A 14,242-nucleotide genomic window follows, 5' to 3' on the forward strand; every position below is an offset into this window, starting at 1 on the left:
TTCCTGGAAGCCGTTTTTATTTTGTTTCCGACCGCGCGTCCTGCTGAGCGGACGTTGCGCGGTCGGGTGTCTTTGCTCTGGGGGCCGGTGGCTCCCGGTCGCATTTCCCTACCTGCTGCCGAGGCCGGGTGTACTTGATGTGGGGGCCGGAGGCTCCCGGTCACATTCCCTACCTGCTGCCGGGGCCGGGTGCGCTTGCTGTGGGGGCCGGAGGCTCCCGGTCGCATTTCCCTCCCTGCTGCCGAGGCCGGGTGTACTTGATGTGGGGGCCGGAGGCTCCCGGTCACATTCCCTACCTGCTGCCGGAGCCGGGTGCGCTTGTTGTGAGGGCCGGAGGCTCCCAGCCGCATTCCTTGCCAGCTGCAGTTCTAGGCATATTCTTTGGCTGAGTTCAGCTTTCGGTTTTCTCCGACCACGCAAGGCGGTCTATGGCTGTTTTTTTGCGCATGCGCGCAGCTCTTCTTCAATGCATTTGGGTTGTTGGAGTCATGCGTGCGTTGCTTTATGTGGTTGCCTAGCAACCTCGGGGCCCTTTTCGACCTGGCATGTTGTCCTGTTCATTGCTTGTGTTGACTCCACTCGTGTGTGGATGTGATGGGGCGTGGTTCTCTAGATTTTCCTGCTCCTGGGTCCTTGCATGGGACTTCTGGGTCAGTGGTGGCAATTCATTCTTTTGTATTGTTGCTGCTTTGTTTACTTCTGCTATGGCTACGGCGTTGCAGGGTCAGGTACCTGTTCCTCCTGATGATGTGGCGACGGTGGATGACGCTACTGCTGCTGATTCTGTCGATGTTGTGGACGTTGATGTCCAAGGTCGCTTTGTGCTGGGTGCTGCCTCATGGTGGTGCTGGGTTACATTCGTGTGGACTTGGTGTTTCCTGCATTTTTGGTGGATCTGGTGGGCGATCTGTTTTTCGCGGTATCAGCGCCCTGAGACTGTTGCTTTGCCTATACCTTCTTCTGTTTTAATATGGATACATGTAGGGTAGTATGTGGTCAGGGGTTCGTTTTCTCGTTTTGTGTACTCGATACCCGCTGCGGGTTTTTTGCTGTGAGTAATGGTTGGTGCGATGAAGCGCACTTTTTGCAGCTGCATTGTTTTTTCTATCAGTGCCTATTCGTCTTACGCGATCTGGTCTTTGCTTTCAGTATTTTGGTCGGTGCCTGCTTGTTGGTTCGAAGGGTAGTTATTCTTCTACTCTGGCGATATTGGAGCAGCGGGTGCGCCTGCTTTCTGATGTTTTTCATTGGTTCTTCGCTCCTGGATAGTTGGTGCTGCGCTGTATGTTCTCCGGATGATCCCTTTTTCGGGTGTTTGGTTGTTTGATCCTCCTTTGGATGTCATGGTGGAGTTGACTGCGGAGGACCGTATGTTCCTTGCTCCTGGGCGTCCTGATCGCTTCCATGCCTTTGGTTCCCTGAGTGCTTTTGGTCATTCTTGGATGGCCGGGGTACTCCTTCCTTTGACTAGTCCCGGTTCTCTGGTGCTTCTACCTCGTCCGCTCCCACTTCCTCATCATGTGGGGCTCGCTCCTGGTGTCGGCCCGGTTGGGGGTCGTCTACCTTGATTCATGGATTATTGACGCGAGACTGTGTCGGACATGCGGGTTCTTCGAGTGGTTTCGGAGGGTGTTCGTCTTGGGTTTTCCCTGACTCCCCCTGACTGTTTCAGGGCCACGCCTTGTCCCAGAGACCCTGTAAGGTGTTTGGCGCTGTTGGGACGGCATCGATTCCCTGGTGGTCGTTAGGGCGGTGATTCCTGTTCCCCGCGACCGATTGGGGTTGGGTGTGTATTCCATCCTGTTCCTGATGTCCAAGCGCCCTGGGGTTCTTCGGCCAGTGTTGGACCTGCAGTGGTTGTATGCTTACATCCCTCACATGCAGTTCTATCTGGTTTCGCTTCGGTTGCTCCTTCCTCTGATGTCTCAGGACGTCTTCCTTGCTTCATTGGCCTTGTGAGATGCTTCTCTGCATATCCCTGTTCCTCCAGCCTCTCAGAGATTTCTCCTGTTTTGCGTGCTGGGTCGTCATTTCCATTTCCAGGTACTGCCCCTTGCGCTCTGCTCTGCTCCTGGGATCTTTACTGAGGTTCTGGCTCCTCTTATTGGACATTTGCATGGGGAGGGCGTCTGTGTTTTTCCTTCTCTGGACGACATTTGATTTCTGCTTCTTCTCTTCCTGAGGCGGAGTTGCATATCCAGTGGGTGTGCATTGTCCTGGAGCATCATGGGTTCCTCGTGCTTGTGCCAATGTCCTGCCTGGTTCCTGCACAGGATTTGATTTTCATTGGGGCTCTGTTTAGGACTCTGTTGGGGATGGTGTTCCTGCCCCCTCCACGGATTCTGTCCCTGATGTCTGCAGTTCGTGTCCTGTTGTTGGGGCGTTCTCGTCCTGTGAGCCTCTGTTTGAAGGTTCGGGGTCTGCTGTCGGCGTCGTTTTTGACGGTGCCATGGGCTCGCCTCCACATGTACCCGGTGGGGTCCCGCGTTTTTGTCGCATTGGGTCCCCTGTTCCCTCGATATGGGTATTTTGGTTCCTTTGTCGGAGGACTCAGGGGATTTGGCCTCAGTCTGTCTTGTCGTGTTCCTCCGACTACAAGGTACTGAAGCCGTCCTTCTGGGTCTGTTGGACTTCTCGGATCTTGTTCTGGGTCTCCACGTGCAGATCCGGACGGACCATCTGGTTGTGTGGTCTTATGTGTACCATCTAGGGGGGTGCTGGGTTCGCTCCCTCAGTTGCCTGGCCCTTCGGATTGGTTCTTGGGCGGAGGTGCTTCTGGGGTCCCTGTCTGCCATCTACCTGCCTGGTACGGAGAACACTGTGGCGGATTGTCTGAGCCGGGTGTTTTCCTTCCATGGGGTCCTTGTCTCTCATGAGGTGGATGTTCAGGTGATGTTTGGCTGTCCGGTTGTGGACGTGTTTGCCTCCCGGGATAATGCCCAGATCCGTTGTTTTTGCAAGATTGTGTCTTGCCGGGATGCCTGGAGGGTGGACGCTCTTTCGTTCCCTTAGCCGAAGGGTCTGCTGTATACTTTCCCCCTGTTCCCCTGCTTCCTGCTGTGTTACGGATGATCTGGAGGGAGGGGTCATTGGTGCTTCTGGTTGCTCCTTGTTGGAAGCGTCGCCCTTGGTTTCCCCTTCTGGTGGAATGGGCTGTGTCTCCAGGGTGGGCCTTACCGTTCGTGCCTTATCCTCTGATGGGTCCTCTTCTTCCTCTGCCTGTGTTCCGTTCCCTGGGTCTGCGGGCCTGGCTCTTGAGAGGGAGTCTCTGATGCGTGTGGGTTGTTCGGTGGCTGTGGCTGGGGTCATTCAGCATTTCCGGTGTCCTTCTACGCTTAAATCTTACGCCAAGCATTGGGTTCGTTTTGCTTCTTGGTGTGTTGGTCGTGGGCTGTAGCTGGGTTCTTTGGATCCGGCCCGCATTCTGGACTTTCTAAACGATGGGTTTGTGTTGGGATTGGCCGTTTCGACCCTTCGGGCTCAATGGGCCGCCATTCGGGCATTTCATGTCCTGCCTTTGGTTTCCATTTCTCCGTTGGTTGTTCGACTTTTTAAGTCTCTTTCTTTCCAGCGCCCCCGTCCTTTCATGTGTCCTCCTCCTTGGGGCCTTCCTTTGGTTTTGCGTTCCTTGCAGTTGGCTCCTTTCGAACCTTTGGAGTCTGCGGACTTGAAGTTTTTGACTCTCAAGGTGGTGTTTCTTGTGGCGATTGGCTCTGCCAGACGTATGGGTGAGTTGGGTGCTTTCCTTCGTTCTGCCCCATTTTTGTTGGTTTTGGCGGACCGTGTGGTCTTACGCCCTCATCCTACCTTTGTTCCTAGGGTGGATTCTTATTTTCACCGGTCTGCTGAGGTGGTTCTTCCGGTTCTTTGTCCTGATCCTTCCTCGGCTGAGGAGTCCCTTTTGCACCTCTTGGATGTTCGTCGTGCCTTGCTGATTTGTTTGTCTCGCACGTCTTCCTTTTGTACGGGTGGCGACTTGTTTGTCACTTTTGGTTTGTCGCGTCAGGGTCTGACACCCTCCCTGTCCACGATCATTCGGTGGATTGAGGAGGCCATTCTGTTGGCTTGTGCTTCGGTCTCTGTGGTTCCGACACTTCCTATTCGGGGTCGTTCCACCTGATCTGTTGCTGTATCCTGGGCTTCTTTCGAAGGGGTGTCTAGGGAGGATGTTTGCTGTGCTGCTACGTGGTCTTCTCCGCATACCTTCATGTCCCATTACCGCCTCCAACTTGGGGGTGGGGGTTCTGTTTCGTTTGCCTCTTCTGTTTTATCGGCTGGGGTTCCTTGAGAGGTTGTCCTTTTTTTGGGTTGTTGTGCCTCTGTATATTTCAATATGTTTTCACTGCACTGTTGGTGTGGTCTGTTTTCCTTACATGAAGCTGATTGCTTTGGTATCGGCTCATATGTAATTACTGTGGCGAGGAAGACAGGACGAGGAGGTAATGCCCCGGTTACTTACCGGTAATCTTCATTACTCCGAGTCCATGTCTTCCTCGCCACAGTTTAGTTTCCCTTCCCTCCCGGCCCTGGTGGTGGCTTCATGTCTGCGGCTTGGTTTTCAGGACGGGCTGGTTGATATGTATCCTTTTATAGGATTGGATGAAGCCTCGGGGGCCATATTGGAGGAGGGAGGGGAGACTAGAGCGCTGCTCTTTTATTTTACTTGGAGTTCTGTGTGGAGCCGGAGGCTCATATGTAATTACTGTGGCGAGGAAGACATGGACTCGGAGTAATGAAGATTACCGGTAAGTAACCGGGGCATTAATTTCATTATCAGCCTCAGGACATCTTGATCTGCATGACTAAAGACCACGGAGCAGTATAGATCCTTTTACCTACAGGAATACTCTTATGTAGTACGACCAAGCTGTAAATATAGTAAGTAAAGGTATAGGCTTTCAGTGAAGCTTGCAAAAGTCCCTTCTAATATGGAATAACATTTGTCACATTTAACCCTGGTGATGTATGTCAAAAGGACAAATGCACAGAAAGTCGCTAGACTGTTTGTAGCACTGCCTGGCTGTCTGAGCTGAGTGTACAACCAGTCAGTTAAACTGTGCTTTGAGGAGAGGGTTTCACAGTTGGTTGCCGATTACCTGTTTGATGCAAACTGATGAAATGACACCTGAAAGTTTTCACGGACTAATAACCAGCGATCACTCTTTCACTTTCCGATTCTTTTTTTTAACTCTGGCGTCTCCTTTGTTCTAAAGGGTAAGGGAAACAAAAAAATGTGTTATATACATCTACTGAAAATAACTTTAAAAAAAATCACAGAAATATTTACATCACTTATTGGGGGGAATTCAGAACTGTACTTTCCAGCACCCATAACATAGCCAAGCACCCCTGAACATTAACCCTCATCGTACTTGTCTATCAGTCTTCACAGTCATGTCAAAGACAATCAGTTGTTTAAGATAATCGTACACAGGCATTTCTGATGGATTGTGTACTCCCACAACCTTCAGACCCAAAATGTAAGCCGATGCGGTTAGTAAAGGATGAGATATGATTGTTTGAAGGACACTCAAACAAACCTGCACTGGCCACATTCATGAGGTCTTAAGAGAGGTGTCTCTAAGCATTCAAGGCAGACGTACAATCTGAAGGCCGCCTTAGAGTTTCAGGCTCCAGCTACTCCTTTGACTTAAGCCTAAGTGATGGACGATGCAATGGTCCTGTGTTGAAAATATGTAATGACGCTATTGAAAATAACAAACGAAAGAAGAGTCTTGGTTTTATCCAAATCTCATGGCCTAGTAATCAAGATCGATGGCTCTACCACACCTTTTTGGCTGTCTTCTTTTCAATTTCGTGGTTGCCTACCCAAATGAAGGAGGTATTCAGGCCCATGGACCGTGTAAAAAGACAATTTGCGCACACAAGCCATATCTATGCCACTGCTGACAAAAATACTTTGTACTGGAGTACTCGGTCACTTTAGCACCAAAGTAACTAAAGAAGTGCTTCAGTGCTGCGCCTATCCCCACATAAAACTGTTGCTAACAAGGATTTTTTTCTATTTTCTTCTGTGAGCCCCTGAAGGTTGTGTAGTGGCTATTTTGCTTTGTGGGGAGTTTCTCGTGAATTCTTATTTTCCAAAATCTCAGGATCATCTTGTTTCTACTCTGAAAATGTGATATCAGATGGGAAATCTTTGCCTTTCCTTTGGAGGCCCATACAGAGTTTGATGACACTGTTATATTTTTCTCTTTAGTAGTTGCAGATATATACAGATCTCTTGGGACCTTCTGATTTGAAGGCCACATAAACAATACCCTTCTTTTTAAAGACCACTAGGCCTCTCTTTTAGAGGCCACTTTGTTCTTGGAGCAGAATGTTCTTTTGAAGGTCCAGCCACCCAGTCCCTTCTTCCTCAACACCTTAGAAAATAATGTAAATGGCATAAGTTTGATGCTACTTGAGAGGTGGCTTGTGAGTTCATCAAAGATCTCAGTATTGGAGTACTGGAAATTGGAATGGAATCAAAATTCTTTGAGGCTACATTCTGCCAATTTTGAGATTGTTACTTCCTTTAGAGTAAAGATGGCAATCTCAGCACTGTGGTAGTCTTTCTAGTACTGTGGAAGTCAACACCTCACCGTTTATTACCCACCCGCCTTTGGTGATTCCTGCCACAAAATACAACTCTGAACAAAGCTTTGTGGCTCTTACTGACATGAAATTGTCGCTAGAGATTGACTGTGGCTCTGGCACTTGTGTGGCCTCATAGTACTTTTATCTTGTCGGATGGGTAGACAAATTTGAAGCTCCAGTAGACGATAGAAAGATGTGGGTTAACCCTCACCGATATAGGAACTGTGTGGTGTCCTGCCTGGAGGCTAAGAAGAAGCTCGGATCCTGTAGTGGTGGATTTGGTCCTGTGGATTATGAGGCCATGTCAGGATGTGTGGTGATAGAGAAGGAATTGCACCATGATACACTTCTGTAAAGGACCTATGGTAATGCATGACTAGTCTTCATCGTTGAGGGCAGGAGGAGATGAGCAGATGTAAAGACATGTATGAGACCTAATCTTGCAATGCCCTAAGTCAGGGAAAAAGTGAAGGAGAAATGGACACATCATCTGTACTCCAGTCATAAGCGATGTGTACCTTTTCTTTTACTTATAGGAATGTGTACAACCTTATCTTCAACTATTGTTACCTTGCGTAAAACCGACGGGCCTAATCCTGATATTTACATACGGTTTGACCTTTGCTCACATTTGCTCAACATAAAGAGTTCCCAAAACGTGTGTTTCTGTTACAGTGTTTGACTTGATTGCACAGAAAGTCTTGCAAAATAGATGTCCCAATACACTCAATACCAGTCTGTGTACTATTGCTATAAACTGTCTAGGTCAGATAAGGGTCAACGTGTTTACTTTGTTTTGTAATCCCCGTATGAGAAACCTTGATGCAATAGTTGTTGTAATACCGATATGTTGCTGATGTGTTTGAGGTTTGTGACCATTCACCAGTTTCCACATATCCAGTGGGGTTGGAGAAACCAATTTGCTTGCCACTGATAATCACTTTTATTATATTGTCCTTAATATTTGATGGTACTTTACACTTGGTTTAAAATGTATACTTTAATAAGTGTAATTCTTGAACTTTTTGTGGTGTGCCTCATTTTGACAAAGTCAATTGTTAACCAATTTCTAATTTAGATGCCTAAAATTTGAAAGTGAAAGTCTGAGGATGCGTTACTAGGCTGCTCTCCCTGAAAAGGGCCTGGTAACTCATATATTGTATTGTAACTTCATTTATGTTGCCCTGATTACACTGGGTGCAAAATAGGCACTATTCCTTTATGTAGAACATTTTCTATGCCGTTAATTAGAGCCTAGACAAATAATTAATGTACTGTACTGAGTGAGCACTTCATTGGACGCGAGGAGATTTCTTGGGTAGCATGAATCCATTTAATGGTCATTGTCAAGTAGTGAAGAAATGTGCCCCCAAGTCTTGTTTTCACTGTTTCACTGTTTGATTCTAGACGTCTAGCCCCCAGGGGTTTAGAACATCGTGTAGCTTATAGCACATGCAGCTCAAAATGGCAGGTCTTTTGATCCAAGTTTTCTGTAGCATGGACATTTATACTAGAGAAGAGGAAGAAATGTAACAATTTCTAGCTGGTAGAAAAAAAAAGCAAGATTAATAGGTGATTGGAGTGAGAGGTGTGTAATACAATCATGCCACGCCCCATCAAGAATATGTGTTTTATTTGGAACTGGCCACACAGCAATAAGTTGAAACTTAACAACGAGAAGACAGATGCGTTCATTGTCAATAGCGGTTCAGACCTTTGGCTGAACTCTTACAATTGGGCACCACCCTTCACCTTGCGTTTTCAACCAAAAGTCTGCGTGTGACGAGTGATTTTCTGTCGACTGTTTTACCCTTTAGTTACCGACAAATAATTCACTTTAATGTACTAGTCCCTGTGCACAAGGCATTTTATGATGATGCTCCTCATTTATGAAAAGGCACTTTCTGAAATACTACGAAAAACTTCCGGTAGGTCCCCCGAGTGCGGAAGAGCAAAGCAGGCAGCCAGGGCTTCGCCTACTGTCATCGTAGGTTGTTGAATAGGTCTGATCAGATTGAACTGGGGTGTGCAGAAGAAGCAGGGAGTAAAGCAGTGGGTGAGAGACAGCAGCAGGACAGCTGACTTGGGGCCGTTCGGCTCAAGGCTGCCCTTGCCCTACAGTTCTCTGGAGCTTTATCTGTCTCTCTCCCCCACCCTGACACTACTCAACATGCCCTCGCCCTTCGATCCGGAAAATCATCAACTCTGGTTAATACCTTCTCTCCTATACCGTCAGGGATGGATCCATGTCATCTTTTCTGGATAACCACGCCCTATGCAAATGAGTCTCATTCAGATTTATCGTATGTAATGTATCTCGTGGATATCCTGAAAATGTCACGTGGATCCGGCCTGAGTGGACTCACGTTAGGCACGCAGCTTCATGGCATGCGCATCGACCTCCCACCGCCCTCTTTCACCCCTGGAACTCAGGAATGCGAAGAATGTTAGAGCACCTCGAAAACCTGCTGTTGCAATAAGGCGTTATGTAAAGGATACCTACACAATAGCTAAAATATTTTGAGTCCCACAAAGGCCACGACAGGCGCCATGCAGTTTATTTAAGAACAATAGGAACCTATGAGTTCCCTATGCAGGACGCTAGGGCGCCGCTGCCGCATCATTGTGCATAGAGACGTCTGAGTGACGCCAGATGCATGCTATGATAACGCCTGATCTCATCTCCTCCTGAAACTGACAGTGATAGTGGTATCCGGCATCGGCGAGGGGTGAGGATGTGTACAGATCTCTCCTGAGTGGAGCCGATCCATAGATCGTATGTAGATCTATCTATCTGTCCCATGGAGCCGATCCATAGATCGTATGTAGATCTATCTATCTGTCCCATGGAGCCGATCCATAGATCGCATGTAGATCGATCTGTTCCATGGAGCCGATCCATAGATCGCATGTAGATCTATCTATCTGTCCCATGGAGCCGATCCATAGATCGCATGTAGATCGATCTGTTCCATGGAGCCGATCCATAGATCTCATGTAGATCTATCTGTTCCATAGCCCGGGGCTCGCGTGCCCGGCAGTAACCTCTCCGGCTGGGAGCGCTTCCCAGCTGCCGTGGGTGGGCGGGGCGTGTCCCCGGTGGGATCCAGGCAGGGGCTGGCATTGGCTGGTGGACCGCAAACAGGAAGCAGCGGCCGATGACAGGCGAGCTCCCATATAAGGGAGATGGTCCTGTGGGCTGACGCGCCAAGCCAATGCCAAGGCAGGAAGCGCTGACATCACAGGCTCATCACCAGAGCCTTATGTAGCTGTGCTGTCAGACTGCTGTGCACATGCTGCTGCGGGCTGCAGAGGAGCGCACAGCGGGGGTGCGCTGTAAGGATGCATGTTTATACCCATCTATCCTATTTTATGTGCGCATTTAAGGATCAGAAATCATTAAACTGATTTATGTTTTTGTTTTATTACTTTTATTATTGGCGTTTTGGTTTTGAAAAAATAACTTTCTTAAAGAAAACCACCACAATTCCTAGCAATGTAAAATATAAATATATATGCCCTATTATCCACTTAACAGAAGATTAAAATATGTGTATATATAATGCCTTATTTTTATGAATGTACATTTTTTTTTTGAATCAGTTTTATGGTGCATGGCCCCGTTATGTGTAATGTTTAAATGTAGAATGCAGCACAGGGTAGCTTCATTAGCAAATGTAGTGCCCAAATTGTGAATTGCAGAGTGAAAATGCCACATTTGGCAATGCATTGTATTATTTTTGGTTCTGGCGAGGTCTATGTTGCGATGTTCATTGCCACCATGTTATATTGTTGCAATGGTATCTGCATCTGGCACGCCTCTGTGATTAATGGTTGATAAAAGGCGCGGTGAAACATGTTAAACCTGTATTATTGCTTTGCTCCTGTGAGTCATACGTGGAATCAGGTGTGCAGCGGGGCACCGTCTTTATGCATATTTGAGCAATAATCACAACCTGTCCTCCTGAATAAATAAAAAAAGAAGGCATAGTACTCTTTTAAGAACATCTCCTATTTATTGTAAGTTTGATTATTTGCTTAAAAGTATTTCAAGAAAAAGTTGCATGATTGTCTATTTGGGGAAATCGGGTTTTTAAAAGCAACTGCAATTAAATGTTTTTCCACCCATGTGACGCACTTCCATGCCTTGCTTTTCCTTTTTTGCAGTATCATTGGAGCCTGAGTCAGATATGTCGACATTAGTTGCAAACCCACCATCCATGGAAAGGTCTTCCTTGGAGTCTCCCGCCAGAACACTGACGGATGTGTGCATCGATGACATTTGGGAGGACTCTTCAGCGAGGTAGGAGTCTTTCCCACACAGTAATGGAAGGCATATAGGGTGAGGGGGGGGGGGGGGGGGACAGCCCTTCACAGAGCCCAATTCACCCCTGTGTCATGAAGATTTATAAGATATGGGCGACTCGGTGCCCCTCATCACATTCTGCAGGGGGCCACATCATTTTGCATCAAGGAACTGGCGATCCCCCCAGGTCTTGAATGAAGTCATAGGGCAGCATAGAGTGCATTCAATAAATGAGATTTGCCTTTTTGCAGATTGTGCAAGTCCATGTAGGGCTCGCACTACAGACTTATTGTCAATTGTTGTGGTTTAAAGAGGTGGACGAGGGATCAAGGAGATGGACGCCAGGGTCCAGGGCAATACATTGTTAAAAAAAAAAAAGAGCAACTTGGGCTACAAATTCCTTGGGTGAACTCTGAATGGGAGGTCCACTCTTATACTTCCCAGCCCAGAGCCGGATAATCCTCCAAAAAGAGTCTCTTTTGCCTCTCTGCAAGCCTCTTATAGTGTCTCGTATCCAACTTGGGAACATGTACCTGTGGAAAGAATGATATCCAAGAGATGTACTTCCAAAATGATGCATGGTTTGAAGCATGTGCTGTGAACAGTGGCTGAAAAATGTAAACATTCTTTAGGTGGAAGGTAGTGAATTTCTGTTCATTGTGATCAACATTTTAAAATTCATTGCACAAACAGCAAGCAAGCCTGTTTCTTCGGAATAGCGCTTGTTGCACTAGTCGTCACAATATGAGACTGAAGGGGCGACTCTGGAGAATTCTTAACGTATGTGTTCTTATGGAACTTATAGGACATGTGCCAATGAAACTTCCACGATAATTGAGAGAGACAAAACATTTAATGAAGTCAACCTGCCAAGGACATACAAAAGGGAATAATAGCAATTGAAATGTAAATAGTAAAGCTGAAGATTCTGTGGGCGCTTGAAGGAGGCGTTGAAATTAGGGGCCTAGGGTGAGCATGGTGGTTGAAATATCTTGCATTGTCTCCTTTCTAATTTGTTTTGTTCAGACACATACAAGTAAAGTGAAATACTTGTTCACCCTTTCTACGGCATTCATTTGCAAAACATGCACTCTTCTCAGGCGTTAGCGGGCACTGGAATAAACATTGAAAAAGATGATTCTCACTCCACCCTCTCCCAGCACCAGCAAATATCCTAGATCTGTGGATAGTGAGACACATTGGAGATGGCATCCTCTCTGTGGGTTGGGCATTACACGGTGAACGTTTTGAAGAAAGCAGATGCTGTTCTAGCTGTCTCCCAAATCCCCAGTGGCATCTCTGTGGCCAGTATAGGCTTGGAGAGATAACTCTGTTTTTGCATAATTTGGCTGAGGTTCCTTTTATGAGCGCCTCTGTGCTGTTACTATCCGTCTCAAGGTGTGCCTAAGGGGTAGATCTATGTTTTTTGGTGCCAAGCAATTTTGAAGTGCGAGTTGTGACCCAGGCTCTTTTTCCAGATTGAGAAAGACCGAGAACAGTTTCTGCTTTTTGGCTACATTTTGAGATATTTCAGTCAGACAAGAAATTGCCTTGTATGACCCAGGCAGTCTGATATTTGTCAGCAAAATTTAAAGAACTTACATTTTTAAATCCAGAAAGGTACGTACATGGGCCCAGTGAAAGTATGACTTGGTTCAAGGACATTTCTTTCTTCTGTAAAGACACCTACTTTTTCTGTCACAACACCATAAGATGGACATTAGTGAGAATATTTATGTCACCACTACAGAGAGTTTTGTATTCTCTGAAATGGTGTCGTCTAACCTGCCTGTATTGTGACACAGGAACATATTGTACGGACTACATTGTGGAACTGGTCCATGGAGAACAACCATTCCACTTTTCTCAGAATCGCACTCCCTCCTGTTTAGGCTTTTGCCAGCGTATAATTGAACCTCCAAGGAAGTTCACCATGTTCTGCAAGTCTTTTGTGCCTAATTTTATCAAAGACTTTATCAACTTCTATACAATGACATCCATTGTTTTACATTGATGAATTTAGTCAACTCGTCTGATAACTCACTTAAAATCGTCTGCATGATCATGAACCAATTATTCACTCTGCATGTTTTTGCAGACTCAGTGCACAACTGTTTTTTATAAGTCACGCTGAGAAACCTAGTCTCCCCACCTTTCTGTCTCGAAGCAGACCATCTCCTCCAATATTTTATTCAAGAATTGACTTGAAAATGATGTAACCAGCTCCTTTTTAAGTGGCTTGACACCATTCCTCCATCCCAAAAGCAGCGCTACAAACAATTTGGCAACATTGAAGCCCACACCACTAGATCCGCTTTCCGCAGTGTTTCCTGGTGTATGCAGGACAGAGGTTTGGGTCGAAGATGGTACAGGTCATCCAAGTGGCAGGAAAAGGCTGCAGATCTCCAGAATCACACCACGGAATGACCCACCTGGAAAAATGCAAGCCGGGTAGAATTGATATTTACAAAAAGAATCCTAAAATGTATCGCCCCTTCCATAAGTAAAAAAAAACAAAAAACTGTCAGCCTGAATCAGCCAGACTATTGATAAGCCTGTATGCTACCGAACTCGGATGTTGCTTTAGCTGGGAAATGAAAGACGGGGACAGATTAGAGGAAAAACCGATAGTGTGGCCTCTTGCTCTGGGACTAACATTTTTAAACTTGTCATAATACAGATTATTTGGCAAAGTAATGTTTTATTTCATACATCTAATGTTAGTCCCAGGGATACCATTGATGAAGGTTAGTCATGTCTTTGTTTATTGTGACACATTTCAGCATTGACTATTTCTCCATTATTGCTTCTGTTGTCCAATAGATATACTGCAGAAGATAGTTGTGAGGCCGGTGAAGAAACACAGAGAGAAGTAATCTTAAACTTGCATGAAACTACTTCGCCCCATGAAGAAGAGCCTCAACCAGAAAATAAAACTGGTATGTTTGGTCGAGCAGATTATTGTAAAGTGCATGTTGTTTACGCGTATTGAGTAGGCGGCAGATGTGAAACGGACCACAAAATTGTTTTAATAGGAAAGAGGATTGGCAAACATTGCTGATTAATTAAATCCTTTGCAAATTGAGACAGTGAAAAAGTGCAGCGAAAACAAATGCCTCAGTGGTACGTAAGACGTAAAAATGAATACTCTATTAGCGGAGTCTTCCTCCAAAAAGTGAACTAAAACAAATTTATATATTTTAGAAAGGTCCTCTATAGGACACCATCTATCCAGCTTAAATATTCCTGAGAGCAATAATGGAGGCAAAAGAGTTGCTTATGGTGTCCTAGTGGGAATTGGTGTGGTGGAAAGCTAATGGTGCGTGTGTTCCAGTT

At 46.2% G+C, this 14,242-nt stretch overlaps 1 protein-coding gene across 2 annotated transcripts in view; it reads left to right on the plus strand.

The window, feature by feature from the left end:
• ACSBG2 (acyl-CoA synthetase bubblegum family member 2) overlaps positions 1–14,242 on the plus strand; it is a 76,600-nt gene that overhangs the window by 24,224 nt on the left and 38,134 nt on the right. The window contains exons 1-3 of one of the 2 annotated variants that reach the window (XM_078671169.1): positions 9,841–9,936; positions 10,768–10,903; positions 13,730–13,845. In XM_078671169.1, coding sequence (XP_078527295.1) covers positions 9,894–9,936; positions 10,768–10,903; positions 13,730–13,845 — 295 coding nt within the window. In that variant the 5' untranslated portion in view covers positions 9,841–9,893. Of the gene's footprint in view, positions 1–9,840; positions 9,937–10,767; positions 10,904–13,729; positions 13,846–14,242 lie in introns of those variants that run through there. The other variant, XM_078671170.1, reaches the window with a different exon arrangement.

This window comes from Lissotriton helveticus, chromosome 12, assembly GCF_964261635.1.
Source record: "Lissotriton helveticus chromosome 12, aLisHel1.1, whole genome shotgun sequence".
NCBI classification, from domain to species: Eukaryota; Metazoa; Chordata; class Amphibia; order Caudata; family Salamandridae; genus Lissotriton; species Lissotriton helveticus.